This window comes from Capsella rubella, unplaced genomic scaffold (genome assembly GCF_000375325.1).
Source record: "Capsella rubella cultivar Monte Gargano unplaced genomic scaffold, Caprub1_0 scaffold_8, whole genome shotgun sequence".
Classification (NCBI taxonomy): domain Eukaryota; kingdom Viridiplantae; phylum Streptophyta; class Magnoliopsida; order Brassicales; family Brassicaceae; genus Capsella; species Capsella rubella.
Window position 1 is genome coordinate 9,199,157 of NW_006238916.1, and position 23,963 is coordinate 9,223,119.

At 36.1% G+C, this 23,963-nt stretch overlaps 6 protein-coding genes across 6 annotated transcripts; 5 read left to right on the forward strand and 1 right to left on the reverse strand.

Moving 5' to 3' along the window:
• The first annotated feature begins 94 nt into the window (after positions 1 to 94).
• LOC17874924 (lycopene epsilon cyclase, chloroplastic) lies at positions 95 to 3,169 on the forward strand. The gene is made up of 11 exons (XM_006280236.2): positions 95 to 575; positions 756 to 927; positions 1,014 to 1,149; positions 1,260 to 1,370; positions 1,460 to 1,562; positions 1,649 to 1,792; positions 1,867 to 1,974; positions 2,071 to 2,167; positions 2,262 to 2,384; positions 2,478 to 2,610; positions 2,701 to 3,169. The coding sequence occupies exons 1-11, from the start codon at positions 279 to 281 to the stop codon at positions 2,864 to 2,866; spliced, it is 1,590 nt and encodes a 529-aa protein (XP_006280298.1). The 5' UTR covers positions 95 to 278; the 3' UTR covers positions 2,867 to 3,169.
• A 703-nt stretch (positions 3,170 to 3,872) lies between these two features.
• Positions 3,873 to 7,217, forward strand: LOC17876271 (U-box domain-containing protein 34). Its single transcript, XM_006279959.2, has 9 exons — positions 3,873 to 4,166; positions 4,249 to 4,370; positions 4,470 to 4,585; positions 4,672 to 4,787; positions 4,888 to 5,189; positions 5,290 to 5,391; positions 5,493 to 5,921; positions 6,013 to 6,762; positions 6,845 to 7,217. Exons 1-9 carry the CDS (start codon positions 3,953 to 3,955, stop codon positions 7,058 to 7,060), a joined length of 2,367 nt encoding a protein of 788 aa, XP_006280021.2. The 5' UTR covers positions 3,873 to 3,952; the 3' UTR covers positions 7,061 to 7,217.
• On the reverse strand, positions 7,192 to 8,469 carry LOC17876479. The gene is made up of 4 exons (XM_006281078.2): positions 8,320 to 8,469; positions 7,999 to 8,167; positions 7,541 to 7,828; positions 7,192 to 7,452 (listed from the first exon to the last, which is right to left on the reverse strand). The coding sequence occupies exons 1-4, from the start codon at positions 8,365 to 8,367 to the stop codon at positions 7,364 to 7,366; spliced, it is 594 nt and encodes a 197-aa protein (XP_006281140.1). The 5' UTR covers positions 8,368 to 8,469; the 3' UTR covers positions 7,192 to 7,363.
• Positions 8,470 to 10,624: 2,155 nt separating this feature from the next.
• On the forward strand, positions 10,625 to 13,057 carry LOC17876696 (protein phosphatase 2C 77). The gene is made up of 4 exons (XM_006280432.2): positions 10,625 to 11,641; positions 11,733 to 12,029; positions 12,228 to 12,333; positions 12,411 to 13,057. Exons 1-4 carry the CDS (start codon positions 11,096 to 11,098, stop codon positions 12,764 to 12,766), a joined length of 1,305 nt encoding a protein of 434 aa, XP_006280494.1. The 5' UTR covers positions 10,625 to 11,095; the 3' UTR covers positions 12,767 to 13,057.
• A 759-nt stretch (positions 13,058 to 13,816) lies between these two features.
• Positions 13,817 to 15,856, forward strand: LOC17875138. The gene is made up of 6 exons (XM_006281231.2): positions 13,817 to 13,934; positions 14,110 to 14,172; positions 14,760 to 14,870; positions 15,054 to 15,168; positions 15,252 to 15,369; positions 15,491 to 15,856. Exons 2-6 carry the CDS (start codon positions 14,163 to 14,165, stop codon positions 15,551 to 15,553), a joined length of 417 nt encoding a protein of 138 aa, XP_006281293.1. The 5' UTR covers positions 13,817 to 13,934; positions 14,110 to 14,162; the 3' UTR covers positions 15,554 to 15,856.
• Positions 15,857 to 20,597: 4,741 nt separating this feature from the next.
• LOC17875900 (formin-like protein 13) lies at positions 20,598 to 22,886 on the forward strand. The gene has a single exon (XM_023785555.1). It carries the CDS (start codon positions 20,733 to 20,735, stop codon positions 22,473 to 22,475), a length of 1,743 nt encoding a protein of 580 aa, XP_023641323.1. The 5' UTR covers positions 20,598 to 20,732; the 3' UTR covers positions 22,476 to 22,886.
• Positions 22,887 to 23,963: the final 1,077 nt, after the last annotated feature.

Consider the following 23,963-nt stretch of genomic DNA (forward strand, 5'->3'; position numbering starts at 1 on the left):
CCAATAAGAGTATTACACGTGGCGAAAAGAGTCCCATCCTGGCCGCGGTTCTATCCATTATATCGTCCTCTCGTCCTTAAGGCTTTTCCAAGTAATTGTGAGAAAATTTTGCTGAGATTTTTTTCCAAATATTCCAAAAGGGAAAAAATTAGATTCCTCTTTCTGGTAGATATAAATCACCTCACTAGTACTATAACAATGGTGTGAGAGATTCTCATCTTCTTGCTGAAGATATTTTCTATCATCTATTTCATTTATTTTATTCTGGGAGGAGAGAAATGGAGTGTGTTGGGGCTAGGAATTTCGCTGCAATGGCGGTCTCAACATTTCCGTCGTGGAGTTCTCCGAGGAAATTCCCGGTGGTTAAGAGATACAGCTTTAGGAATATTCGTTTCGGTTTGTGTAGTGTCAGAGCTAGCGGCGGCGGAAGCTCCGGTAGTACTGAGAGTTGCGTGGCGGTGAGAGAGGGTTTCTCTGACGAAGAAGATTTTGTGAAAGCTGGTGGTTCTGAGATCTTGTTCGTTCAAATGCAGCAGAACAAAGACATGGATGAACAGTCTAAGCTTGTTGATAAGGTCCGTTTCACGTTTGCCTTGCCTTGTTTATGAAGAAAACGAACGTCTCGTTATCTAAGTCCCTTTGATTTTTTTATTCTAGGTTTGAATTGTTCTTGAGTGTTTACGGATCGTACTAGCCATATCAGTTTTAATTTTATTCTGGATTTGGAGCTTATAGTTTGATTATGTATTTTACAGTTACCTCCTATATCAATTGGGGATGGTGCTTTGGACCTAGTGGTTATTGGTTGTGGTCCTGCTGGTTTAGCCTTGGCTGCGGAATCAGCTAAGCTAGGACTTAAAGTTGGACTGATCGGTCCAGATCTTCCTTTCACTAACAATTACGGTGTTTGGGAAGATGAATTCAATGGTACAAGTTCACTAATATTGTTCTTCCATCATTCTAGTCACTTTTGCTCTGGTTATTGTAATAACTTCGTTTTGATACTGTTTAAGATCTTGGCTTGCAAAAATGTATTGAGCATGTTTGGAGAGACACTATTGTGTATCTGGACGATGACAATCCCATTACAATTGGCCGTGCTTATGGAAGAGTTAGTCGATGTTTGCTCCACGAAGAGCTCTTGCGGAGGTAAAGAATGGTTCCACTCTGCACCCTTGGAGAGTGTTTTTAAAACGTTATTTATGCATCTCCTGACTTTGAATTGTTTGTGAACGTAATAAGTTCTTAATGTCTCCTAGGTGTGTCGAGTCAGGTGTCTCGTACCTTAGCTCGAAAGTTGACAGCATAACAGAAGCGTCTGATGGCCTTAGACTTGTTTCCTGTGAAGGCAATGTCGTCATTCCATGCAGGTACAAGATTGGAACCAGAGATGGTACTATTCCTGTTGTAAGAAAACGTTTTGGAGACATGTGAAGGTTCTGACTTCTAGCAAATGCAGGCTTGCCACTGTTGCTTCTGGAGCAGCTTCCGGGAAGCTCTTACAATACGAAGTTGGGGGACCTAGAGTCTGTGTCCAAACTGCATACGGCGTGGAGGTTGAGGTATAATTTTAATATGATGTTCCCACAGTAATAACTAAATAGAGGAATTATTAAGACTATTCATCTATTCTATCTGATATTTTCAGGTGGAAAACAGTCCATATGATCCAGAGCAAATGGTTTTTATGGATTACAGAGATTATACAAACGACAAAGCTCGGAGCTTAGAAGCTGAATATCCAACGTTTCTGTACGCCATGCCTATGACAAAGACAAGAGTATTCTTTGAGGTTGTTGTTTTTATCCTTCTATCATAATCACTATTGCGAAAAGTCTGTTGCTTATCAGCTGGAAAACCTTGCAGGAGACATGTTTGGCTTCAAAAGATGTTATGCCCTTTGATTTGTTAAAAAGGAAGCTCATGTTACGATTAGATACACTTGGAATTCGAGTTCTAAAGACATACGAAGAGGTAAAAATCTATACATATAGAATAGTACTCTACTTGTTGAACACCATAAAAACAATTGAGTTTGCTTTATTGATTCGTTTAGTACTAAAACTACAGGAATGGTCCTATATCCCTGTTGGTGGTTCCTTGCCAAACACCGAACAAAAGAATCTCGCCTTTGGTGCCGCGGCTAGCATGGTACATCCCGCAACAGGTAGTTAGAGGAAGCCTTGACCTGAGTTTATTAACCTTTTGACCTTTTGAATCTGCACCATCCATGACTTCAATTTGGTTTCTCAATGAAATAGGCTATTCAGTTGTGAGATCTTTGTCTGAAGCTCCGAATTATGCATCAGTCATCGCGGAGATACTAAAACAAGAGTCCACTACTTTCTTAACCAAACAAATCAACAGTAACATTTCAAGACAAGGTGAGCTTTATATAAACCACAAAGTTATCTATACTCTCAGACAATGACAAACCTTTTTAAAATTATAACTTGTGAGTTTCCATTTTTTGGCAGCTTGGGATACTTTATGGCCACCAGAAAGGAAACGTCAAAGAGCATTCTTTCTCTTTGGGCTTGCGCTCATAGTTCAGTTCGATATTGAAGGCATTAGAAGCTTCTTCCGTACTTTCTTCCGCCTCCCAAAATGGTAAGAAGCTGATTCTTGATCCATTTACTAAACAATGTGTTTATTGCAAAGCAAAGAGATTGATTCTTGCTTTTCACTAACATCAATCAGGATGTGGCGAGGGTTTTTAGGATCAACGTTAACATCAGGAGATCTCGTTCTCTTTGCTCTGTACATGTTCGTCATATCACCAAACAATTTGAGAAAAGGTCTCATCAATCATCTCATCTCTGATCCAACCGGAGCAACCATGATTCGAACCTATCTCAGAGTATGATTCTCTAATCATCTCTTAGGTTTGTTGTGTACATATATGTGGTATATCTGAATAATCGATCGAAGAATGATATGTGGAGTACTAGGACGTTGGAAAAACAAACGTGTATAGAAAATCTAAGGAGTGATCCAAAGAAAAAAAAAATCAGTAAGCGACTGAGAATTGAGAGAAAAAGACAATTTGTGAAACGTGTCTTTGATTGTTTATGGGAAACTCAATTTTCTCATTAAGAGTTTTAGATTCTATAAACTTATGTATTCTACAATGCTTACAAGTGATGTTCAAAAGACATGTTTCCATCCATATTATTTGGCAGAAATTTTTGACTAATGCCATTTAATTTAATTTGATAATTTTCGTGTTATTAAGTGCAAATACTCACTCCCACTAATCTATTAGTAGTACATTTTTCTATGCTTTATAAAATTTCTTGTCCGGAAATTGGGAATATTTAGCTACTGCAAGTGGGTAGTGTGCCGTCTTTAATCATTTATCAAATATGAACGAGAACAGAGAACAAGTATATGTTCGTTGCACCACATACAGAATCTTAGAAGAAGCAATATATATTTATCTTAATCCTTAATTAAATTAATCAATCCACTAAAAATTCTTCTCATCCCCCATTTTAAAAACAGTTACTAGTCAAAAAAATCATTTTTAAAATTCTCTATTTGCACATTTTATTCAAAAATGTATTATTAGATATAAGTCTTTGCAAAATGTCAACCCATAAAAAACAATATAAGAACCTAATATGCTTTCTAATCATTCCTTAATACTCTTTCTTCATCGTCGTGACAAATTAAATCAAAACCTTGAACATTCATAAATAAACAAAACGACAGTATCTTAAAGTTTCACCTAAATGTAAGCCCCATTATAACAAAAAAAAAACAAATCAAATTTTTCGAAAAAGACTTTTCTAATAAACAGGCGCTTTTTAAAATTTTCAATAAATACATCAATCACCCACTTTGTTTTTTTACTTTCCCATCTAAGTCAACAAACATAACGCGGGGTCTTCTTCTTCTTCTTCTCCAAAAACCCATTTCCTCTTCAAAATCATTTTTTAATTTCATTTTCATGGTGGTGATGACGAACAAGTTCTTTGAATCAATCGGCGGAGCTCCGTCGTACTCTTCAATAGCCGTCGCCGTTAAAGGATCCGTCGGTGACGCCGTGGGAGGAACTGCTAGCCGTCGTGCTCTTCGTTGGACTATCGAAAATCTCCTTCCCGAAATCGATCGATTAGTTCTTGTTCATGTCATGCCTACCGTCACAACTATTCCATCTCCTTGTAAGTCTCGCTTCGAATTTTTCGTCAGTTTCATCATTTTACGAAAAAATTTAAGGTGATTTTGTTTTTTGTTTTTGTAAAGCTGGATCGAAGATTCCTGTGGAGGAATTAGAAGAGAGTGTTGTGTCGATGTATAAACGAGATTTGAGAAAAGAGTATGAACAAGTTTTTGTGCCGTTCAAGAAGATCTGCAAATCCAACAAAGTGAGTTTGTTTTTGTGTGTGAAGCCTAAAATTTTTGTTACGGGTTTTGGAACTTTGGGGTGTTTATGGAAAAAATTTACTGGTGCAAAAAAATGTTAGGTTGAGACTTTGTTGCTGGAACATAATGATCCTGCAAAGGCACTTTTGAAGTATATGGCAGATACTGAGGTTGAGTGTTTAGTCATTGGCTCTTGCTCTTCAAATTTCCTCACAAGGTATTTTTTCATTGTTTCCAAAATGAGATTTGTTATCTACATCACAAGATCTTTGCTCAAACGTTTCTGATTTTGGTTTTTGGTAGGAAAAAAGGACAAGAGTTGCCATTAACGGTACTTGGCGAAGCTCCTGAGGCATGTGAGATTTACGTTGTTTGTAAAGATAGAATCTTGACCAAATCAACCAATCAGTTTACTGCAGGTATGTCTCAAAGTAGTTTCACTTCCATTAATCTAAAGTGTATATTTCAGTTTTATTGATTCCCCCTGTGGTTTTTGTTTCCGTTCGAAACTTTTGACAGATTCATCATCTAGTTTCCGTATACCCGAAGGAGCTGAAGCTTATACCGAATCTTTCAGTCGCACACGTTCGGATAAGACAAGCTTGTCTGCTTCATCCATTGCTTCCTCAGGCCGGAAGAGAATTGGAAGGCCTGCCTCTTTACCGCATAGTCATCCAACCTCTCGAGTGTTTTCTGATGCACAATCTTCAACTGATGTCGGTTTGGTCAATGACGAACACACTCGTTCTATCCTTAGACATAGTACTGTTTCTAGCATTAAAAAGCAGTTGGATCCTAGACCTCACATAAAAACACCAAAGGTGAAGCATTTAACATACAACCATTTTTACACTCTATGTTGCGTTTGTTCTCTGTTACACAACATGCATATGATTTTGATATCAAGACCTGTTTTTGCAGTCAGATGTTAAATCTGAGGTCGAGCAGCTAAGGAAAGAAGTACAAACCACTCTTTCCATGTACAAACAAGCTTGTGAAGAGCTAGTTCATAAACAAACGCAGGTCAGTGTTCTAGTTCCAAACATTCTTTTCTCAAAATCTTTTCCATAAAATGTTTTTGCATCTGATGGATTCGTAAACTCAATCCCACGTTGTGACCTCAGGTCCAATCTCTTTCCTCTGAGTGTATCAAAGAAACGGAGAAGGTCATAACTGCTCTGGAAAAAGAAGAAATGCGGAGGAAAGCAGCAGCAGAAGAGAAAGAAAAGCATCTCAAAGCTGTAAAAGAAGTTGAGGAAGCAAAATCAATGCTAGCCAAAGAGTTCTGCGATAGACAATTAGCCGAGCTAGATGCTTTGAAACAGTCCATAGAGAAACAGAAAGTCATTGAGCAGCTTTTCTTGAGAGATGGGCGGTACAGAAAGTACACAAAAGAAGAAATAGCAGCGGCTACCGATAATTTCTCTTCCCGTAAAATAATTGGCGAAGGAGGATATGGGAAAGTATACAAATGCAGTCTCGATCATACTCCAGTAGCTCTTAAAGTTCTCAAACCCGATTCAATAGAAAAGAAAGAAGAATTCTTAAAAGAGGTCAATATTACTAAGTTAATCTCATGATCTCATAATACAGCCTTTTCAATCTGTCTGATATCTGAAATGCACTGTCCAATTTTACCTGCAGATCTCAGTCTTAAGCCAGCTTCGACATCCCCATGTGGTTCTTCTCCTTGGTGCTTGTCCTGAAAATGGCTGCCTTGTCTATGAATATATGGAGAATGGTAGTTTGGACAGTCACATCACTCCTAAAAAAGGGAAACCATCTCTCTCATGGTTCATCAGGTTCAGAATCATCTACGAAACTGCTTGTGGCCTAGCTTTCCTCCACAGCTCAAAACCCGAACCCATCGTGCACCGCGACCTCAAGCCAGGTAACATACTCTTAGACAGAAACTTCGTTAGCAAAATTGGCGACGTTGGACTTGCAAAACTCATGTCAGAAGAAGCACCGGACAGTGTCACGGTATACAGAAACTCGATTATTGCGGGTACACTCTACTACATGGACCCAGAATACCAAAGAACCGGAACTATCAGACCAAAGTCAGATCTTTACGCATTTGGAATCATAATTCTCCAGCTTTTAACTGGTCGCCATCCCAATGGTCTTCTTTTCTGTGTTGAAGACGCATTAAAGAGAGGCTGTTTTGAAGATATGTTAGATAAATCAGTCAGAGATTGGCCCATAACTGAAACGAAAGAACTAGCTCGTATCGCAGTTGAGTGTTCACAGCTCAAGTGCAGAGACAGACCAGATCTTGACACACAAGTCTTGCCCGCTCTAAAACAGATTCTTGAATCCGCAAATAGTAGACTGAAGACAGAGCAGGCTAATGCACGACCACCAACTCACTATTACTGTCCAATTCTTAAGGTAAACCAAAAAACAACCATAGCAAGAACAAGAAATCTTGATGGTTCTGGTTTTTTAAATATTTTGATTGGGTTGATTGCAGGAAATAATGGAAGATCCACAGATAGCAGCAGATGGATTCACCTATGAAGGAAAAGCGATAAAGGCATGGATGCAAAAACATCAAAATGTGTCTCCTGTGACTAAGCATCGGCTGAAACATTCAGATCTCACACCAAACCACACCCTCAAATCAGCTATACAAGAGTGGCGGTCTCGTTCACGTTTAGACCTCTCCACTACTCTTGGCTCCTTTTGATCACACTAGACACTATATAGTCTAATTTGTAAATACTAAATTATAATACCCTGAACTTGTTTGAATCGGGTGTATCAAGTCTGTAGTGTTATTTTTTTTACTCTAATGTTTATTGTGGTATCAAATAAGAATAATTCAACAAAGATTTGGTTTGCTTTTCTCAATTCCATTCACAGTGGACCTAATGGGTATGTAACATAAATACATAATACAAACTTAATAAAACTGATCCACACGTGATTTGGTGGTAAGACTGGAACATGAAGAGTATCTACAACTTATACGCAAGAGAAGACTCACAACTCAAATTTGAGTGAACTCAAGAGCATTTGCATCTGGATCACGAGTAAATATTGCTGGTCTCCCTGACTTACTCATTGTATATTCAATCCCTGCAGAGTAAAAAACAAAACCTTCTTTATAACAAAAACAAATATCCTTTTAAGCAAAGACAAGGAAATAAAGAATCAATATGTATACCAGCTTTGTCCAAAATCTCCTTCAGATTTGAAACATCACGGATTGCGATACAAGCATGTCGATCCCGGCCTCCGTGCTCAGGTCTACCTGTTAATGGATCTGGATTTGGAAGTTCCATAAGATGAATCATCTCTGAACCCACCCATAACCAAGCTCCTCTATATGGAAGCTTATCGTGTGGTCTTGCCTCGTTGATCTCAAGACCTAGAATGTTTTGGTAAAACTCAAGTGAACGTTCTAAGTTCTCGCAGAGCAAACCAACGTGGTGAACCCCAACAACTCCATAATCTAGAATCAACAATCAAAAACCACAACCAAACTGGTTTAATGCGAGCATAAAGTCTAGATAATAATGACATTAGAATGTTGTAACCAAAAGAAAATGATGACAAATCTTATTTGTTAGTTCTGTCTTTAATCCGAAAAAAAAAAAAGGCGGGATCAGATCAGTTAAGTACCTGTTTTGTTGGTAAGCTCTTTCTCTTCTACAGCACTAATCCCTTCAACTGATGATCCTTGTGCTTTATTAGCTTTCAAGCTACAAAACCTAAGACTGAGTCTTTGTTTCGTCACACTCTTCTTCTGAAACTCAAACCTCTCTTTCGTAGAGAGATTCAAATAAGTAACCTTCCAAACACCAAAAACAATCCATCATCAAACCAAAAAATAGTCATCGTTATTGAAACGATACCCAAAACTCTAAACTCACTTGTCAAATTCTGGAAATCGAGTAACCTAATATATGAGCGAGTACTGAGTAAAGGAGCTTAACTGTTTACCTCTGGTCGTAGATTAAGTGAAACTGAAGGTCTAAAAATGGACGCCATGGAAGGGAATCTTTGATGTCTGATTTTTAAGGCTCTCAAGTCTTAACGCAAGAGGAAGAGGCTCTTTGTCTCTGCCATAAAGATTCGATTACTAACTTCTTTTTTTATTGGTTCAAGAAAATTAAGTAGCAAAAAAAAAAAAAAATCTGAGCCACAGATCAAAAGTCAAGTTAACACACTACCAAAAAAAAAAAAAAAAAAAAAAAAAAAAAAAAATCAAGTTTCATTACGTTGATCCAAATTGATGTGTGTGAACTAATCAATTTAATAACAAAAGCTATCAGACAATCGATGGGCCAAAGCCCAGTCCAATTGGTAACTTTTACATCTTGCTCTTTTTAATTTTTTCTCGAATGACAACAACATTTACTTCACTCAAGTAAACACTTTCGAAATTGTTATTACTCCACTTTCATTATTTTTTTTATATGAGTTCAGATATTTTAGAAGTATGTCTAACGAATCAAGAAAATATGATTTTGTATTTAAATACAAAATATGATTACATTTTACTAAAAAATAAAATAAAAGATTATATACTATATATGTAGATGGTGGTGGTTATGTGACCGGCACTGTATATGTGCTCTCTATACACACTTTGCAACAGATCCGTGTTGCAACTGATCATCTCAAAAAATTTGCGACACATATACAAATAAACATAAACTTTATTTTTCCTTTCTTACTTTTTTTTAATATCAAAAGATATTTTACTTTATCTGACAGCTGTGATAGACCCAAAATAAACATTGAATCAAAAAAATTAAATTTTTTTTTTTTTGCATGAGCTCTGTCTACCTACGTGGCTACGTAGCTCCTCCTCCCCCGAACAAAAAATAAAAAGAAATTAAATCATAAAAGGCTCACAAGATTCATATCCATTAAATTATATGTTTTCATCAAATAAAAGAGAAACAAAAAAAAAACATAAGTTTCAATTTGATTCGGTGTACTTGATATATCAATTGTGAGTGTTTTATTATATATATTTTGCTTACCACATCCAAAGCTACAACATACTACTTCTCTGTACTTTCATTCACATATCATTACATGGTCCAATCATTACGTAACACGTTGAAACAAACTATAGAGTATTATTATGATTTTTTAACAGAAGCAGAAAAAGAAAGATATTTACGGAAGTTAAAAGAGAGAGAGAGAGAGAGAGAGGTGTCGATGTCAGTGCAATGAACCTCATCATTTCCCGCCACCCCAACTAACAGATCTCTCACCGTACACGTCATCCTCTTCTTTTTGTTTGTTCACCAAATCTAAATGACTTTTCTCTCTGTCTACGTGGCGACCATCCGGTCTGCTTTCCGACAAGTATGGGCCCCATTTGATTGTTATTGTAATAAACCCCAAAAAAATAAAGATTTTTTCTTTTTCTTATTTATAATCATTATTGTTTGAAAGAAGAAAAAAAGAATCATCTGTTGACAACAACACACACTTCCTTCTTTTTTTGGTATCCATTCACCCGAATTTCAATTTCTTTAATGTTTTTCCACAATTGTAATTGTTCAATTCTTTTTTTTTTTTTTTAAGTTTTTCTTTACCAAAGTAGTATTCACAACCTCTCTTTATTTTATTATATACAAAGACTATCAAAACAGTGTTTGTGGTGGTAATCAGGGGCTTTTTCAGATTCTGTATGAATAGTTATATAGTTTACTACGAAAACATCATTTTTGATGTTATTAAGAAAATTTGTAAGTGGGGTTAACCTTCTAAACTACTATTGTCTTAGAAATAGTTAATAGCAATTCTATCATTACCTTAATAAAATTTTAACTCATTTGTTCATCACCTATCATAATTTTCTATTGACATGTCTCATGTGGCATGTTATGCAAATTACTCATTGTGTTTTTGTGTAAGTTCAGATTTATCTAAATCTAACATTTTCAAGCGTTTTATTTTAAAATGCGGGATATTTTTTTTGTCCAAGGCTAAAACGTATAAGCATGTGTATTCAAAACTTCGATATAGATACGCAATAATGGAGTTAAATAATCAAAACTCAAGGAAATAAAAATAAAGAAATTTTACTATTTTGTTTTCCATGTAGCGCAAATTCATAGTAAACGTCTTTCGATTTATTATTTTTTGTAGACTGAAACATCATCTCTCGTTTTGTGCTGTGTTGTGTTGTGTAGTAAACAAATAAAAAGACCTTTCTCATATGTGGCAGATTTTAAAACCGATTTTTTCTTTTCTTTTAGATTTAGCTAAAAAATTAATTGAAGGAGAGAGAGAGAGAGAGAGATCAGAATCTCTAAATGGCTGAAACGAATTGCCCAGAATCCAGGAAACTCTGATTGAATTTTTCTTTTTCTCTCTGGGTGGTGATTTTCTCGGGAAATTTTTTGCTTTGCTTTTTTTTTTTTTTGGGTTCTTTAATTGGTAAATCTCTATCTGTTTCATGTGCTAGCTAAGGTTGTCTCACTTTCCTCTTATGAGTCATGAGTTTCTTGTCTTCATCTTCTCTAATAAAGTTATCACTCTCATAAATTTGTACGTTTCAAATCTGTTCTGTCGACTTTTCCCTTCTTTCTCTTGTTTTCTCTCTTCCACTGAACCGTTTTAAAAATCATACATCTGTCTCTTTGAAAAGTTTCAGTTTTTTCATCAAAAAATTTGGCACCTTTCATTGAGTTTCTGATTTGGGTCTTTGTGGAGAGAGATCAAGAACTTGTGGGTTTTGTGTTTTTTTCCATTAATGGACGAAGCTTCTCCTGCTGTAGCTGTTCCATTCAGACCATTCCCTGAGCCACACGCCGGAATTAGAAGCTACTGCAGCGGCGAATCTAGGGTTTCTTTACCGGAAAATTCTTGTTCCGGTTCCGGGTCTTTGATTTCCGACGAGGGAGCTATGAAAGATTCATCCTTTGAGATCAGTACGAGACAAGATTCATCAACGTCATCATCTGCTGTGGCTAGTGTACCAGACGTCACCGTGGATATCTCCGCCGGGGATGAGATGAACGGTTCAGATGAGTTTGATCCGAGATCGCCGAATCAGAGTGAGAAGAAAGTACTTAGTAGAACAGAGAGTAGAAGTCTCTTCGAGTTCAAGAGTGTGCCTTTATACGGAGTGACTTCGATTTGTGGAAGACGACCAGAGATGGAAGATTCTGTCTCGACGATTCCTAGGTTCCTTCAAGTTGCGTCTAGTTCGTTGCTCGATGGTCGGGTTACTAACGGATTCAATCCTCACTCGAGTGCCCATTTCTTCGGTGTTTACGATGGCCATGGCGGTTCTCAGGTAAGTTAATCGAATCAATCGATTCTGAATTTGATCGGAAGCTGCAAAAGTGTGGTTTTCAGATGTGGTTTTGTGTGTGTTGTGTGTGTAGGTAGCGAATTATTGCCGTGAGAGGATGCATCTGGCTTTGACGGAGGAGATAGTGAAGGAGAAGCCGGAGTTTTGTGACGGTGACACGTGGCAAGAGAAGTGGAAGAAGGCTTTGTTCAACTCTTTTATGAAAGTTGACTCGGAGATCGAACCCGTGGCACACGCGCCTGAGACGGTGGGATCCACGTCGGTGGTAGCAGTTGTCTTTCCGACTCATATCTTTGTCGCGAATTGCGGCGATTCAAGGGCGGTTCTGTGCCGTGGCAAAACGCCACTCGCCTTGTCCACTGATCACAAAGTAAGTACTGTAATGTTGTGTTAACATAGTTTTAGGTGTATGGCAGTTACTTTGTATGAATGACTCTAAACGATTAGTAGTATAATATGCAGGATTTCAATTATATAGTTGGTTTCTTTTTGCGGTGTTAACAAACAGAGCCTATTTGTATGGATTGGTCAACGTTCTTATAGCGTTTTGAGTCTCATTTATGTGTAGCCGGATAGAGATGATGAAGCGGCTAGGATAGAAGCAGCCGGAGGCAAAGTAATCCGTTGGAACGGGGCTCGTGTTTTTGGTGTGCTCGCAATGTCAAGATCTATAGGTAATGCTTTTACTTTGTCCCCAGAGTGATTTTGGTTCTTTTAATAGTTCCCTGACATTGTAAACTGTTACAAACAGGTGATAGATACCTGAAACCATCAGTGATCCCTGATCCGGAAGTGACTTCAGTCCGGAGAGTCAAAGAAGATGATTGTCTCATCTTAGCAAGTGACGGTCTTTGGGATGTAATGACAAACGAAGAAGTGTGCGATTTGGCTAGGAAAAGGATTTTGCTATGGCACAAGAAGAACGCCATGGCCGGAGATGCTTTGCTTCCGGCCGAGAAAAGAGGAGAAGGAAAGGATCCGGCGGCAATGTCCGCAGCTGAGTATTTGTCGAAGATGGCTTTGCAAAAAGGAAGCAAAGACAATATAAGTGTAGTAGTGGTTGATTTGAAGGGAATAAGGAAGTTCAAGAGCAAATCCTTGAATTAAGAAAGAAGGTTTGGAAGAAGAAGAAAAAAAAGTTTTGATGGTGGGTAAATAATCTCTTTTAAAGAAAAAAAAAATTAAGAATGGAATAGGTAATAATAATTAATATTATTAATTGTTTGTAATATTAATTTTCCTGCTTAATTTTCATTGTTTACTTTGTTATCTTCCCACCATTATTTAATATTTTCTTTTGTCTAACTTGATATAATGTAAATGAGATAATGTAGCTTCCCAAAAAAAAACTCATTGTGAATTTTTTATCATGGGGTTAATTGTAATAACTAAACACCACCCTCTTCTCTGTTAAGTTATAGTGTTATTTATTTGATGCTTTGCTACTTCTCTCTTTTCCAACTTAATTTTTGTGTAAAATTATTGACAAGAGTCAGAAATATATATATTTATATAAATAATAGGGGTATAAATAGAAGGGAAAATTGGCGATTTAGTACGTTATGTAAACAATATATGCTTTTTAGTAGGTTAACTATTCATAATTAGTAAAATAGGTGTTGTGTAATAAGGGTTGTGTCTGTGTTATGGAAATTCTTGTGGGGTAAAAGGTTGTTGGGTGATTTATATCAAAATTACATAAATTTTCTTCCACTTAGATCTTAAGAGGCTGTTGGGGTGAATTATTTGCATTTTTTTAATTTTTGTAAACCAAAATTAGAATTAGAAAATGTAAAAATTAACTACCACAGTAATTTGAAAACTTAACATACGAAGAAAGAAAAAAAAAAGGTGAATTCTTAGATTGTAACTTGAAAGTGATGGAGACAAAATAATACATACTTACACCACAAGCTTTATATATTGTAATAAAGTAGTATGTAAGGCAGATTTTTATCCCAAAATAATTTCATCTTTTCATAACATCAACAAATTAACAAAGAAATAATGAAACTTTTACATCAAATGATAAACGTACTTAATTTTTAATTTGTCAAAAATATGTATCTCTTGGAAGTCTAATATACAAAAGGAAGAAAACAAAATAAAGTGGTTAGTAAAAGAGTGTATTTTACTTTCTTCTTCTTCAGCTTTATACGCATTTAAAGCGCGGACGAAGTTGAAGAAGACACGAAGACGAAGAGACACACACGACTTCTCGTCTGATCTATCAGTTTCAGATTCATCTCGGATTCACTAGATTGTCTTCTCTCCGGTGAGCTAACTTAGATCGTTTTGCTAAAACATTTCAGAGCAATTTCTTCTATTTTTAATTGAACATTAGATCGACGAATTGGGTTGATTACTAAAGCTAACATATTTGGTAGAAACTGAGCTTAAAGTTTCAATCTTTTGTTAAACTGAGTTTGGGGTTTCCATTATGAATACAGGAAAATTGAAGATCTGGGTCCATTACTCATAAGCAAAGAGCTCTTATATAGCAATGGACGAAAGTAATTATTTTCTTGCCTTTATATTTCTTAATTGCTCTCTTAATTCTCTATAACTATGAGTCTGTGACCTTTGAGGTTAACTTGTTAGTAGCATATATGTCTAGGAACAGATTAGTTTTACTGTTGCCAATGAATTTTGTTTTTGAGAGCTTAGGGGGCATTTTAGTTTTGTGATTTCGGTATGCATAATACCATTATCTGAATTGAGATTGAGAAGACTTAGATTAGATCACTAGATGAAGTCGTTTCTCCCTGTCCATTTTCATTTCCATGATGTTGTCTTGAGTGAATTTGCAAGTGTTGAATCTAGTGCTGTGTTTTTAGAGGAGGATATGAGATTCCTTAACAAAGGATATATGAAGTGTTGGAGAAGACTTAGATTAGATCACGAGACAACGTTGTTTCTCCCTGTCCATTTTTATTTCCATGATTTTGTCTTGAGACTGAATTTTCAAGTGTTGCAGTCTACTGCTAAGTTCTTAGAGGAGAAGTATATCCATTGCTTTTGGATTTTTCTTTTTTTTGTGTGGATATACGCTGTCCATCCATATGTGTGCAAGTAAATATTGCATCTTTTGACATTGCAGATACTAAATTTGTATCCGGAAATGGTAGTAGAACCGAATTCGCAAAGTTTATTGCTGATAGACATACCAAACTCATGAAACAAGCTGCCCGATATTATTCCGCACTTAAAGGTTAGTACTACAATCCGTTTTACAATCTATTACAGCCTAGTAGCCTAGTGTTTTCGTGTGTACAAGTCCTGCAAATTTATTTTGCTCATATATACATGAATAAGATGTGAAAGATGAAGCATTCATATCAACATCTTCGTCTTACCATGAACTAAGCAAAAGACACTGTCTCTGTTTCGGCAGATGCTATGGCTCGTGGGAGAAGAAGATATTCGCTTGTAAAAGATGCAGACGATATGGACACAGGAGCATATGACAAACCTCTTCCATGCTTTGGTTGTGGAATCGGATGGTTCTCGTGAGTACTTCTTCTTCTGACAATTCTGTGTTATCGGTTCTCAAAACTAATCCTGATTTCAACTTTCATTTATCCGTAAACAGCTTTCTCCTAGGATTTATGTTCCCACTTTTGTGGTACTATGCTGCATTTCTCTATTTCGGGAACTATTATCGTAAAGATCCTAGAGAAAGAGCCGGTCTCGCTGCTTCCGCAATCACTGTAAGTACTTCAATATTATCTCGTATGCATACATATTACTGTTAGGGAGTAGTCCATAATGTAACAATGTGTTCTAGATCAGTCTAAACAACTATAGATTCAACGTTAAAAAATGGTGCAGGCGATGGGATTCTCTCTAGTGTTACTCGTGATTTTTGCAGTCCGGTGGTTATACTATCCTTAAAGATATACAAAACAAGTAACTGTGTAACTATCATTTATACCTAAAAGTTCTGTGTTCATCAAAGGAGTGGTCGCGGAACTCATGTACATTTACATAAACCAATGATTTTTTACTTCTATCTTTTTTTTTTTATCAAGTTGTGTATAAATATTTTTGTTCACAACTTATAGAGCTTGTGTTGTACTCGTACAAAGAACAGAAAGAAACAACATACATGCAGTAGTTGTATTGAAGCTTATATTATATTCGCTGGCGATTGTTACTATTGTCGTCTGAATAAAGTCGGCGAGATTGGATTATTAAGTTTGTTGTTCTTTCATATCGTTGGCTGTTCTGTAATGAGTTTGGTGGGCCGTGGAGTAATGGGTTGATATCCAGTGGAGCCTGTTTGCTGGAAATAATAATATATATCCAATTTGTATATGAAAATACATTTTCTAACAAATAACTTTGAAAAAAACGGTGTCATTGACATACATAAACTCAATTAATGAATTTAATCTTTAATGTAATATATATAACACATTAATTTAAACTCAATTTAATCTAATTTAATCTTTAATGAAATTCATCAGTAGTAGTAAGGTAGTGGACAAAACACAGCAAGCCGTTTCGCACGTACATTAGAACTTCAAAACGGCATGGCATGCTTCTCTATGAAGGTGAAACGGGTGATAGGTACGTACGTACGGTGGGGGTTTCGTATATATTTGTACTTATCAACAAAGAGAAGTAAGTGTATGTATGATTGATTCGATTATATGCTCAATCGTTAAAAGGTTCCAATAGGTTAATGCCACGACAAAATTGTGGATCTCTTCCAAATAGGTACTGTAATAATCGAATCATTAAGAGCTTTAATTAGTATATTAAAAAAAAAAAGTAATTGATAATAAAGACGACATGTGTAATAGTAATACGATTGGATGTGGTATATAAATGGCACGTGCGGTGCTGGGGGGGAGACAGGCTGTGTGAGATAGCTGTTGGGAAGAAACTTAGACGATACTTCCGATTCATCTAGCGTCTCTCTTTTCCCAGCCTGTCTCTTTCTCCTTCTTATATACTTTGTTAAAACATATAGTATTACATTTTTCCTATTGTGGCTCGTTTACAGACCAATGTACAGGTATCTCTCTACCTAAACTCCAGATTCATGTCCATCTGTTCTGTCCAATTATTTTACTCATCTTTCTTTGTTTGCTATTATATGTATATATTATTAAACAAACGTTTCTTTTAAAACCATGCTTAGCGACAACAACAACATCAACAAAATAAAAACAAGAAATTCCGACTCTTCGGTCTATATGTTGACTCTTAACCTTTTTAAGTGGGAATTGGGTTTGAATCTGGTTGCTACTTGCTAGCTAAAACACTATCTTTGTAGCTAGCAAATAGTATTAAGGGTTGTTTCTTTAAGGCAAAGGTTTGTAAAAAGCGTATGGTACTAGTTTATGTTACATGATCCATATATGCTAGTATTAGTAGATAAATAACTCTATTGGTTGAAGCTGATCACGGTCTCTTTTGATGAAGATACATTTTTAACGTTTGGTGGATTTTGTCACGTGTATATATGATCAATAAATATAATCTTTGATCTATGGAAAACTATATGATTCGATAGCTCAGCAAATTTTTGGTTGGACAAAATACTTTTTGTTAAAATCACTTTTTTCTTTCACTAACTTTTTTTTAAAAAAATTACCCCCACGTAAATCATTCTTGATTCTTGATTAGTTTATGAAATATTGTAACTTGGTGTGATTCTCTCGAAATCAATAGTCTCTTATAATACTTTTCTTTTATACGTAAATCGCTATCCTCTTTTTAATACTTTGGTCGATAATAGTTTTCATATGTTTGTAGTTAATGCTTACTTTTCTTGCTTTGGTCTTTAGGTTTAATAGTGGGACACTGAATACGAAAGATAAGAGCCAAATTTTCAAATCAAAAATATATTAATAAGATTTCTTTTTTCACAGAGAAGAAAGCTGGTGGCGATGGGCATAATTTTAGGACTATCAAACTTTTATAATTTTCAAGCAAAAATGCGTTGTTAACTTGTACACATCATATTGTTTTGTATCCTTAATTTTCTCATTTTTGTGATTGTCTTAACGCCAAAATGTTACGTAAATAATTTACAGGGAAATCAAATTACGTATAAGTTATAACTTATAAGTTTTTTGATCACATTCCGGTTATCAAAACGTATGCTCCCAGCTTTTTTATAAAGCATTTAGTTGTGTGTTTCCAAAAATAATAATATGAAAAAATGGATTAGTAAATGGTGGTGGCCGAGTGTACAACACATTAACGATAAGGTGGAACGTTACACAACCCAAAAAACAGGGTTTAGTTTATTTAATCATTAACAATTTCCCTTACAAGTAGTATTAGGTCGAAAAGTGTTTTTAACAAACACTTTTTCAATATTGAAATATATTTCATTATGTACTAGACCACCTGTTTTTTTGTGTGTTAAGTAATGTGCTAAACTACAAAAATCTTAAAATGGTTTATATAATGAGAAATTAATTAAAAGATGAGTTTAAAGGGTTGGGATTGGATGCTGGTCCCTTTTCTTCTTTTTTCTTCACCTTTTGATTAAGTGATAGTTTTTGTTCAACTTTTTTTTTGCTCCTTCCACTTATCGAATGTGGCAAGTAATGAAGAAAAGTATATGGACTTATGGACGCATATAAGCTGATCTGAATGCTATTGCTACCCATCGACAACAATTTTATTTCAATATCGTTTGATCTATCGCTATTATAAAGGTAGAAGCATGATAACCACTCCTCTACCCAACCAAGATAATAGAAAGAAAGTATATATAATGTCGCTAAAGTTTAAACTCGAGATTTAATTTTAGCTTGTTTTCTTTAATGAATTCTTGATATTTTCAGACCATTGGTTACGGTCTAAATACAATGTGTTTACGCATAAATATTCAGTTTTTAATTTATTATCTAACTTGTTGTGAAATATTTAGGCTTTTAGCCATAGTTTTGTTGTGTTAACTTTAGGACCAACCACTAATAAGTAATAAGAATGCATGCGTGCAATACCACATTCAAGTCCTCTTATTGTAAAACTACAAGTCTAAATCAATCTTTACGAAGAGATTCATCATATATATTTCTTTGACTTCTTTATAAATGATTCATGTTTTAAAAAAGCATAATTATATTGCAAAACAGGGTAAACTAGTGTGTGAATTGAAAAAGATTAACTTTTTCTTATTCTTTTTATAAACGAATAATTGTAAAGAGAAGAGATAAAAATGTGCATAAGCAGCAGAGACAGGTCGACAAAAGGTGCGGAGGTTTTGGGTTGGGGTGTAGCGAGAAAAAGGGTAAGTAAACACTTTACAATGATGATAACCACGCTCCAATTATTATTTCTATCAACACAACAACAGAGCATGAGCATCCTCTAAAGTTATTTTCCAAATTTATATGTAACACAGTCTAATACTATACGTGGACTTTTTAAGTTCATGCAAGCCATATATAATCGTACATCTTCCTTTTAAAATAATATACAGGATTCGTGTATACCTACACGCGTAGTACATGGAGCGATGAAAACATGTTTTGTGTAGCGATGACCAATTCAAGATGTATGATGTAACAAAGACGCACAAGTAAAACTCGAGTTCTACCAAATGTAAGAACTGTTATCTACGAAGTTATAAGTGTCTGTACGTAAACCATCTTGTATTGGCTCTAGTGATACAAAGAAAACTATAAGTGTTGGTTGTGTTGCGTGTTTCGTAAGTTCTTGCAAATTTACATTCTTCCACATACTTATTTGTTCCACTTTAATTACTATAGCTAGTGGATTTGCAATTGCAATTATGGTTAAACAGTTCCAAATAATTATTAGCTTCTACTTTTAACTAACTTTTCTAGTATAGTGTTTCAGTCCTATTTATTAGAACCTCTGGTTTTATTTTCCTTTCAGATTTGAATGTTAAGCCTTTAAGCATGGAAACAACATAACATATTTGTGTAACAATAATGATTTAGAAAAGTGAGCTAATGTAATAGTTTTTGCAACTTTTGTTGAATAAAATCCACAGGTTAACCCCAAAATTTGAATACATATCCGGAAATCAAGTACAAATCCAAGAGATGTTTTGTTTCAAAGAAACATAAAACTTTTAGTCCCCTAAAAAAAACCATTGTTAATCCTAAATGTCGCCATGTTATACTGAAAATTTCGCAACTATTAGTATTTGTAATATTTATTTGTTGACTAATCCCAAAAAATGTATTATTTTTTTTAATAATTACAAATTGAAAGTCTTACTTTGAGCATGAAGTGTTTTCCGTAGCCTAGTAAAAATCTCGTGGTATATATATAATAGAGATATCGTGTGTTGAAATGTTTCCTTGCGAAACAATATAGTATTTGGTATGTCAACATATGTTCAATTATACACATTAATTTACTTGCATGATTAATGTTAATGTTTTTTAAGCAAAAGAAAACAAAAATACATATTGTATAAATCTTTTGGTCGACGGCTCCGACGTTGCTTGTAAACAAGGGTTATCCAAGACGGGCCTTGGTGGCAACATCCTCAACCATTTTTTTGATTAAAATGAGTTTATCAATCATTATAACATAAGTAAAACTACATTTTGATTAATTGATGTTTATTAAATCATGAAAAAATTATAATTAACTAGAACTATATGCGCAAATAATATCACTGAAAAATATATAGTTGGACGGCTACGAGAAAATAACATATCAATCTCTTTATGTTTTTCATGTCATTTTCAAATATTTCCTCTTTTATATATGTCTGAAAATGATTTAAATCTTCTGTAATGCATTATCTGTAATTATGAACTAAAAATGAAGCGATTCGACGAATTTCCCAACTCAATGATTTGAATTTTGAGTCTAATTAATATTTTAAAATGAAAATCTTCGGCGCGACATTGTTCAATACCATGACAACATTTCTTTTCCGTGTCCGTATGATTATAAATCTTAATCATTGTTTTATTACCCTCTTTTTTAATAACGTACTTAAAAGATAATTAATATTATTGTTAATCTCTCTGCCACTATATAAACGTTTACTCCATTAAAATGGTACTGTAATCGAATCGACAACTCTCTCTCTCTCTCTCCTCTCTCAATTCAAAAAATAATGGACGATCAACCGCCGCTGATCTGGCCGCAGTTTGAATCTACCGGATATACTCGTCGGAGATCACCGGTTCCGACTATATTAGTACCAGCGATGATCGGAGTTACATCAGCTGCTATATTTCTTGTATTTGTGACTTTCGTCGTCCCTACGTTTCTCTCGATCACATCTCAGATTCTTCAGCCAGCTTCGGTGAAGCGCGGATGGGATTCGATCAACGTCGTTTTAGTAGTTTTCGCCATTTTATGCGGCGTGCTCGCTAGACGAAACGACGACGGATTGGCTTCTTCTTCGTCGTCGTCACTGTCTGAAGAAGAAGAAGGAGGAGCTGTTGTCATGAGTGGTGAAATGACCGTCGGTGAGGATAGCAAGATCTCTTCCGCGCCGACGGTTTCGTCAGAGAATTGGTTTGATGACGTGTATGAAGACGCTGATAGGCTTAAGATCTACCAGAGCGTGAGTAGCCGGAGTTTTACGGCTGGATTACCGGTTACCGGAACTGTACCGTTGAGGCGTAGTAGTACATCGTATCCTGATCTGAGACAAGGTGTTTTCAGAGAGACTGGCGATCGCCGGTTCCGGTTTTACGACGATTTCGAAATTGATAAGTACCGATCAAACGATTCATACGAACAACAGTTTCCGAGTCGTTCTAAAATCGAGATCGTAGAAGAAGTTTCTGAGCCTAAAGAGATTCTTGTTGATACATTCGTTGTAAAACCATCTTCTCCTCCGCCGCCGCCTCCACCGCAACAGCAACCACTGACAACACCACCTCCTCCGCCTCCTCAGGTTGAAGTTTCGCAGAAACCGAGAAGGACTCGTCGTTCTGTTAGAAACAGAGACATACAAGAAAACACGAAACGTAGCTCTGATCCTACCAAATTCAAACGTGTGTTTGTGCCTCCACCGTCACCACCTCCGCCTCCTCCCCCGCCACCGCCACCGCTTGTAACCGCTACGCCTCCAAGGAAACAAGGGACTCTTCAGCGAAGAAAGAGCAATGCGGCGAAAGAGATTAAAATGGTTTTCGCTTCTCTGTATAACCAAGGAAAGAAGAAGAAGAAGAAGCTTCAGAAATCTAAGAGAAAGGAAAGAATCGAATCTTCTCCGGTGGATGTGATGGAACCACCGCCGCAATACCAATCGTTAATTCCACCACCGTCTCCTCCGCCACCTCCGCCGCCACCTCCGCCTCTACCGCGATCGTCGCAATCAGTATTCTACGGATTGTTTAAGAAAGGAGTTAAGAGCAACAAAAAAATTCACTCCGTTCCGGCGCCGCCTCCACCCCCGCCGCCGAGAAAGATACAATCGGATCCTCAGACACCACCACGAAGATCCAAATCCGGAAGACCTCCGCGTCCGACGAAACTGTCGAATTTAAACGAAGAGAACAACGGACAAGGATCTCCATTAATCCAAATTACACCTCCGCCTCCACCACCGCCTCCGTTTAGAGTTCCGCCGCTAAAATTCGTCGTGAGTGGTGATTTCGCGAAGATACGGAGTAATCAGAGCTCAAGATGTAGCTCCCCTGAACGAGAAGTGTTCGACATTGGTTGGGGACTAGAACTTACTCAATCTGACGGCGGAACTGAAACAAAAGCCGCCGTGGGCGCCGGTGGTGGGCCGGGATTCTGTCCAAGCCCGGACGTTAACACAAAAGCCGACAATTTCATCGCCAGGCTTAGAGACGAGTGGAGGCTTGATAAGATGAACTCCGTTAACAGAAAAAGGTAACTGGGCTTTGTGTAAGGCCCATTATGAAAACGAGCGTAGTATTTTCCGAGTCTCATGGACCTGAAAGGCTGCAACATGCACAAGTAAGGATCATACGACAAACAATGGTCGAGACTCGAGATGTTATATATTGGTTGGCGAATTCGTTCGTTGTGATTTTAAGCAATGTGCAGACCACAAGGACTCAGATTCAAGTTACGGGGTAGTGATGGCATTATCGGTATAGGTATTAGTGGTAACTGGTTTGAACTGGCTGGTTAGTTTTTTTGGGTTTAACCGGTTGAGGGGATTTGGTTTGGTTTGGTGTATTGGTTGTTTTTTTTTTACTTTTCGGTGTCGGAGTGTTAAATAACTTTGGTGTTGATATTCGTACGCATAACGTATTGATGTATGTAAGGGCCATTGGTATGATTAGGCCTGGGCATAAAATCCGAATCCGAAAATCCGAACCGAACCGAACCGAAAAAATTGGATTAAAACCGAACCGATATTGGAAAAATAACCGATCGGTTGTTAGCTTTCATTATTTTTGGATATCGGATTAAACCCGATCCGAACCGATATCCAATAGATATCCATATATAACCAAACTTATAATATATACTTTAATATCTTTATGATATATACGTTTACCGCATATCGGATTAAAAGTTATTTTTAATTGATTTTAGGATGTTACTGAATTTTGCTACTTTTTCATTAGGAATTTATGGTTTAGTTTGGTTTATTTAAAGCTCTTATGCATCGACACAGTTTTATGCTTCACTTTTATATATTGGTATGGTATTATGTTAGTTGGTTCTTTGAACTTGGCATTTGCCTCATTTCTATTTTTTATATATACTTGGATAGCATGGATTATTTGAGAATAATTGGATTTAAAAATATCCGAATAAAACCGAATCCAATAAATTTTGGTTAAAATTTAATTATCACAATTATATCCAAACCGAACCGAAATCCGAAATATCCAAACCAAAACCGAACCGAATTTTATAAATATCCGAATGGATATTAGAATCAATATCCAAAAAATCCGAAAACCGAAAAATCCGAACCGAACCCGATCCGATATCCGAACGCCCAGGCCTAGGTATGATATATATAGTTGTGGGCTCTGTATTTTGTTGGGCCTGCCTCTGGTGACTTTTTCCTTTCCCATGATTTGTAATGCTCTTTCAAATTAGTTTATAGAGTAATTACATTTTATAGTCATTTTAAAGCAATTTATTCCATTTTGTGGTCATTTTAAAGCAATAATAAAAGAGCTTGAGTTCATGGGAAGGTTTTCAAGTACATTGTTTGAATGTTGAGTTTAATGACAACCTTGGCAATTTATCTAGTAAGTCTTAACTTTTTGTACTTTTTTTTGTTGTTTTTAAGTTATGAACAACTAAGCCGTCGAAATATATTTTTCACGGTAGTGATTACAAAATGAAACAAATTGGAAAATCTAATTAATGATCAAATTGCTTTTTTTTTTTTTGG

Coding starts and splice junctions, on each gene's coding strand:
- LOC17875900 (XM_023785555.1), top strand. CDS start 20,733: ATGGACGATCAACCGCCGCTGATCTGGCCGCAGTTTGAATCTACCGGA.
- LOC17876696 (XM_006280432.2), top strand. CDS start 11,096: ATGGACGAAGCTTCTCCTGCTGTAGCTGTTCCATTCAGACCATTCCCT. Junction 11,642..11,732: donor ATGGCCATGGCGGTTCTCAG/GTAAGTTAATCG, acceptor TTGTGTGTGTAG/GTAGCGAATTATTGCCGTGA. Junction 12,030..12,227: donor CCTTGTCCACTGATCACAAA/GTAAGTACTGTA, acceptor ATTTATGTGTAG/CCGGATAGAGATGATGAAGC.
- LOC17875138 (XM_006281231.2), top strand. Junction 14,871..15,053: donor ATATTATTCCGCACTTAAAG/GTTAGTACTACA, acceptor CTGTTTCGGCAG/ATGCTATGGCTCGTGGGAGA. Junction 15,169..15,251: donor TGTGGAATCGGATGGTTCTC/GTGAGTACTTCT, acceptor ATCCGTAAACAG/CTTTCTCCTAGGATTTATGT.
- LOC17876479 (XM_006281078.2), bottom strand. CDS start 8,367: ATGGCGTCCATTTTTAGACCTTCAGTTTCACTTAATCTACGACCAGAG. Junction 7,829..7,998: donor AGAGCTTACCAACAAAACAG/GTACTTAACTGA, acceptor TGTTGATTCTAG/ATTATGGAGTTGTTGGGGTT. Junction 7,453..7,540: donor GGAGATTTTGGACAAAGCTG/GTATACATATTG, acceptor TTTACTCTGCAG/GGATTGAATATACAATGAGT.
- LOC17874924 (XM_006280236.2), top strand. CDS start 279: ATGGAGTGTGTTGGGGCTAGGAATTTCGCTGCAATGGCGGTCTCAACA. Junction 928..1,013: donor TTGGGAAGATGAATTCAATG/GTACAAGTTCAC, acceptor ATACTGTTTAAG/ATCTTGGCTTGCAAAAATGT. Junction 1,793..1,866: donor AGACAAGAGTATTCTTTGAG/GTTGTTGTTTTT, acceptor AAAACCTTGCAG/GAGACATGTTTGGCTTCAAA.
- LOC17876271 (XM_006279959.2), top strand. CDS start 3,953: ATGGTGGTGATGACGAACAAGTTCTTTGAATCAATCGGCGGAGCTCCG. Junction 4,371..4,469: donor AGATCTGCAAATCCAACAAA/GTGAGTTTGTTT, acceptor AAAAAATGTTAG/GTTGAGACTTTGTTGCTGGA. Junction 5,922..6,012: donor AAGAAGAATTCTTAAAAGAG/GTCAATATTACT, acceptor TTTTACCTGCAG/ATCTCAGTCTTAAGCCAGCT.